The sequence below is a fragment of the Triticum aestivum genome, chromosome 5B (genome assembly GCF_018294505.1).
Source record: "Triticum aestivum cultivar Chinese Spring chromosome 5B, IWGSC CS RefSeq v2.1, whole genome shotgun sequence".
Lineage (NCBI taxonomy): Eukaryota > Viridiplantae > Streptophyta > Magnoliopsida > Poales > Poaceae > Triticum > Triticum aestivum.
In genome coordinates, this window is record NC_057807.1 from 421355604 (window position 1) to 421361714 (window position 6111).

Genomic DNA, 6111 nt, shown 5'->3' on the forward strand with positions numbered 1-6111 from the left:
CACCCTCCCCGCCCGGCGGCCGCCAACACCACCGGCGCCGCCTCGCCGCAGGAATGGTTCCGCCCGCGCCGCCCGGCCGACTCCGACCCCTCCACCTCCGGCGGGCGCGTCGCGGCGCGCGACCCGGGCGTGCGCGTCAGGGCCAAGGACGGCGCCGAGGAAAAGAAGGGGGAACGTAAGAGGAGATGGTGGGAGCGCTGGTCCAGGGACAAGGAGAGCTACCTGGTCGACGACGTGGAGCCGCTCCCGATGCCGTTGACCATCCCGGGGACCGAGCCGATGTCGCGGGAGGAGCTCGACCGCCGCCTCAGCTGCGACGTGAAGATCGATGTGGGTGCCCGGTCGCGGTGTCTGTGTTTTCGAGTTATCTGGGGTTGGATATGGTGCCAATTCTTAGATGTTTGTTTGTGCGGCTTTGGATTGTAGGAATGCAAGATGGTTTCGTACGAGTGGACGGGCAAGTGCCGGAGTTGCCAGGGGTCGGGACTGGTGACCTACTTCAGGAAGAAAGGGAAGGAGACCATCTGCACGTGTGTGCCATGCGCTGGCATTGGTGAGATTTCTCGATCTTCATTTCATTACTCAGCTTGTTGTTATTGTTAGGAATAGCACCTGCGAAAGGAAGGGGAGGTAGGAAGCCTTGCTATCTTGCCAGAAGTTAATGCTTTAGCTTGAGTTAAGGCTTGTGATTTGCGACCATGTGTGATGTTGCTGTGGTGAATTTTTACTTTGGAGGATAATTTGCCGTACAACCTTCACGGGCAGCAAAGCTTTTACTGGCAGAAGCCCGTTGTGGTCATGAAATATGAACCTCCATCTCTGTTTTTAAGTTGCAGAAGCAATACTATAAATATTTCTGATATAGCAATGACACCAAGTTCACGATGATCGTGCATATAACCATTGGTGCTACAGCGATTAGAAAAACTCACATTTGGGTAATTGCAGCATAAGTCGATAAATTTTGTGGTGCTCCAATAATTGGTGCATAATAAACACTATACTCCTGATGTAAGCTGAACCTAGACCTGGGAATAGTTTGGATTCAAACTATAGTTTCAGTTTGGTTTGCTATTGGGCTGTCATTGGAGTGGACAAAATAGACTGAGACACGATGTTAATTCAATTTGGTCTGGGCTGCACTTATTTTTGGGTTGGATTGGTTTGGTTTGGACAGAGAACGATTGGTCCCAAACAGTTTTATCCCATAGTCTGAAACCAAATCCAGCGACCAAATCATACTAGCTAACTCGATGGGCGACGGCCGCCGCCAGGGGTTGCTGGGCTGCCGCTGGATGGAGCTCCGGCCACCGCCTCCTCTCTCTCTCTCTCTCTCTCTCTCTCTCTCTCTCTCTGCCAGGTGAGACGCCTCTCTCTCTCTCTCTGCCAGGTGAGACGCCACCACCGACCAAGACGCCGCCGCCGGTGACCAAGCCTGCAAGGCCAGGGATGCAACTTGTTGCCCGCCTACATGGGTGCTACGCAGCAGTGCACCCGAGGCTGGCCGGCGTGTCTGCTACATGGCCGACTGCAGCAAGCTGCATCAACAGCCACGGTGTTCAGTGATGGCAATTAGTATTCATGCATGCATCAACAGCCACGGTGTTCAATGATGGCAATTAGTATTCATGCATCAGGATTCAGGAGCTATCCATGTCCCGCATTTGCGCATGTCCATAGTTTGAAATTTTGGACAGAGACCAATTTTAGGAAATGGGCTGGATTGGTTTGGCTTGAAAACATGAGCAGTTTAGTTTGGTTTGGATTATAGCACTTATAGTTTGGATTGGTTTAGTTTGATTGGTACACATGTACATGTATGGATTGGTCTGGATTTGGTTCGGATTACAAACTTTTCCCAGGTCTAGCTGAACCCGAATTAAGCATCTTAGTTGCGATCCTGGGTGAATTATGTAGCTCTTGACATGTAGATGAATAACTAGTCAATTATGGGACAACTGGGACTTCTGTTCGCCTAGAATCCTATATGCATTAGTCTGTCGTATCTATTCAGGAATAACTGGGTTTCTATCTTATGTAAATGTAACCGTATGATGTGGGCATTTCACATATACAGATATACCAATGATATAGCAATGTTCCAACAAAAGAACAATCATGGAAATGTGTTTTACGAAAACTACGAAAATAGAGAAATCTGCTAGAGATTATAAGTTATAACAACAAAGCAAAACATCTGACACTTAATTCTGTGGACATTATGGTTAATGACAGATAGCTGGCAGATGTTATTTGTCTTTCCAACCTACGAAGGTGCATCCTGGTCATGGGGTTCTCTTTGATTTGCATGACATGGCAATATTACCTTATTAAGAAATTAATAAATACAAGCAAATCTGGGTTCCTGCATGCCTCATGCACCTTCTTTGTATACATACCCCTCTTATTTCCATACCCTTCCCCACCTCCACCCCACATCCCCTTCACCCCCAGTTGTGCCACTGAAAACAATAGCATGCCACCAGTTCCCATCCTACGAGCCTTGTCTTTCTACAAACTCTCCCCATCTCTTGTACTCCCTCTGTAAACAAATGTAAGACGTTTTAGAGACTTGACACAACTCTCTAAAATGTCTTATATTATTTGTTTATAAGGCGGTAGGGTGACCTAAGGCGAGCATCACCCGCTCTAGCGCGTAAGGCGGGCATATTTGTAAGGCGCTGCCAGGGCGCCTTATCGCCTAATCGTCGCCTAAGCATCCAAGGCAGGACGCCTTAAAAACAATGCTTATATTTGTTTACAGAGGTAGTATGTTAAAGAGTAAAAAAATAATTTCTCATGCAATTTTTTACACCTCTCCTGCCACTGAAAAATATAATTGTTTTTATTATAACTGTAATACTCTCTATATTTGATTTATCTTTACTAGATATAATTTTATCTCTTATATGAATGTAACACCTGTAATATCTAGATTTTGTCCATCCCCAGTGTTATAAAATTATAAGTTGGTTCCCATGAAAACAAGTGCTTCTAGCTGTTCTCTTTTTCCCTTGATCAATTTGCAAATTATAATCTTGCTCCAGCAAAATAGATTCAAGTTTTTTTTTCTCCTTATTGTTGAAGGAATTTCTAGTTTTTTATTTTATTTAATAGGATTGATCTGGGATTTTTAGCCTTAAAAGCAATGAATTGCCTTGGATGCCATTGGTTATTCATAATTTTATATTTTACATAGATAAGACATGTATTTTGAGTAATAATAAAATTGCATATAAGCTAAAGAAATATCAAGAATGGCACACTTTATTATACAAACCCTCCAATAGATGCCCCACCTACTGCACATATTCATTCTTCTCCAAAGTTAAAATTGTGATATTAGGTAGTATGGCTACCCATACATCTTCTGGCTATTATTGTACTCCTAAATTCAATAGCAAGCGCCCAAGAACCTAGAAACGAGCAGAAAAGCAAAAGTAGCAAATATGAGAACAGGGAGTGTGAATTTGGGATTTTCGGGTAGTGGGAATGTTATGACCGGCATATTAGGGGCTTAGCCCAGTTAGTTGTGGCCCAGTTTATCTTATCGTTATTAGGGGCTTAGCCCAATTATCTTATTAGGAGGATTATATAAACTCGTGTAAGGACCCGTTTTGGGATTAAGCAGAAGCATTCATATTTGCTCGGCTTCCTGAAGGGAGCCGGGAGACCTAACCCTAGTCGCCGCGTCCTGCTCCCTCCCTCCCTCCCTCTCTCTCTCTCTCTCTCTCTCTCTCTCTCTCTCTCTCTCGCACACGTGACGACGGCGCCCCAGCGCCGGCGACCTCGCCTTCCTCCTCGCCAAGCCCCCTTCCACCCCTACAACCTAAGAGCTAGACCTGGTAGGATCCCAGATCCTACCAATTTGGTATCAGATAGCTTCGATGCGATCATGTCCTCGCCGCCACCCACCCCGATCCTTTTCGCTGCCGACCGCGACGACCGCCCTGATGGCCACCACGTCCAGCGTCCCGCTCTTGCCGGTGCCGGTCACCTCCGCTGCGCCCGTCCCCGCCCTCTTCAACCCGGAGGAGATGACGGCTGCCATCCGGGATCTCACCCAGGCGGTCACGGGCATCTACACGTTCCTCGCGAGATCCTATGGGCCGCAGCCGCCTGTGCCCTTCGCCACCGCCCTACCGTCGCAGCAGACGCCGTCCTCGGCGACCCCCGCCGCTGCCGCCATGCAGCAGTTGCTGTGGCAGCCGCCACCAGGGACAAACCCCGGCGCCTCCACCATGCGGCAGGGGCAACAGCTGCAGCCGCCGCCACCAGCGATCGCGGCCCTGGGCATCCCGACGACGGGCCCGGGGGTGCCCATCCACCAGGTCCGGTTTCCCCCGTCGCCGTTTCCGTTACCGGCCTGGCTCGCTGGGTCCCTTGCGCCGGTCTATACGACAGCCTCGGTCGGGCCGCATGTGCTGCCTCCGCCGGCGACGCACCCGGCCATGCAATTTGGCGGGTCCTCGGGCTACGCCGAGCCTTTCGCCAGCGTCGACGGGCCCCTGTTCCAGGGCGGCACCTTGATGACCGCCTACCCGGCCCCATCATCCTCGCTGCGCGTGCTGACTAGGCGCACCCGCCCGTCGTCCACGTCCAGACGCCGCCGAGATTCTCCAAGCTGGAGTTCGCGACCTACGACGGCATCGTCGACCCCCTGAATTGGCTCAACCAATGCGACCAATTTTTCAGGGGACAACGCATGCTCGCGTCCGACCGCACTTGGATTGCCTCGTATCATCTCCAAGGAGCCACGCAGACATGGTACTACGCCCTCGAACAGGACGAGGGCGGCGTGCCACCATGGGAGCGCTTCCGCGAATTGTGCCTCTTGCGCTTCGGTCCGCCTATACGCGGGAGCCGTCTGGCGGAGCTTGGGCGTCTTCCGTTCCTCACCTCGGTGCAAGACTTCGCCGACCGCTTCCAGGCATCGGCGTACCACACCCCCGGCGTTTCGACTCGTCAGCGGGCTGAGCTCTTCGTCGGCGGCCTACCGGACCACATTTGCGTCGACGTGGAGATGCGCGGGCCACAGGATCTCCAGATAGCCATGTACTACGCCCGCGCGTTCGAGCGTCGCGCGGTGGCCATCCAGCAGGCGCCACCGCCCCGGGCCACTGGGCCGCCACCCTGGCCAGAAGTTCCCGCGCAGGGTCGGCCTGCCCAGGCTTCCGCGGCGCCCCTCGCCGCGGCTGTGGCATGCCCGTTCCGCCGGCTCACCCCGGCCGAGCAACTCGAGCGTCGCCGCCAAGGGTTGTGCTTCAACTGCGACGAGCTCTACATACCGGGCCATGTTTGCCCACGACTCTTCTACCTGGAGGTTGTAGACTACATTGAGGAGGACCCCGCCGCCGCCGGGCTCAGCGACCAGCCCGCCCCAGTTGGCGCGAAGGTGTTTGGTGACCGTTGATCTGCCTCGCCTTCCAGCTCGAGGACGAGCTGTTTGTGCAGGCGGGGAGAGATATTATGACCGTCATATTAGGGGCTTAGCCCAGTTAGCTGTGACCCAGTCTATCTTATCGTTATTAGGGGCGTAGCCCAATTATCTTATTAGGAGGATTATATAAACTCGTGTAAGGACCCGTTTTGGGATTAAGCAGGAGCAATCATATTTGCTCGGCTTCCTGAAGGGAGCCGGGAGACCTAACCCTAGCCGCCGCGTCCTGCTCCCTCTCTCTCTCGCTCATGTGACGACGGCGCCCCAGCGCCAGCGACCTTGCCTTCCTCCTCGCCAAGCCCCCTTCCACCCCTACAATCTACGAGTTAGACCTGGCAGATCCTACCAGGGAACTTTGATAGGAAGTTGATTAGACGAAAGAAAAGCTGTGTTTGGATTTGAGTCCTCGACCAGCTCGTCAAATCTAAGCCAGTTAACCCACACATGTGGAACTCGACAGTTCTCAAGGCCGTACGTGTCCATGCCAATTACTGCCGAGTCGACTTCAATCTGAAAGGATCCACGTCCCTTCATTCATAGTGCATCCCCACCTGTTCTGGCTCGCTTGAATTGGTTTACAAAATCCAGATTCCTTGAGCCTAACCAAGGGTAGTGGGAGGTTATGCTATATCCTAACGGACTACCGAAGATGTTGGAAAAGGTGCAAAAAT

General features: G+C 51.8%; 1 protein-coding gene across 1 annotated transcript in view; it reads left to right on the forward strand.

The window, feature by feature from the left end:
* Window positions 1–6: 6 nt before the first annotated feature.
* The window catches only part of LOC123112216 (protein disulfide-isomerase SCO2), a gene marked incomplete at its 5' end in the record, with an annotated part of 7382 nt that continues 1277 nt past the window's right edge, over window positions 7–6111 (forward strand). The window contains 2 exon segments of the mRNA XM_044533151.1: window positions 7–330; window positions 427–553. Of these exon segments, the coding sequence (XP_044389086.1) occupies window positions 7–330; window positions 427–553 (451 nt within the window).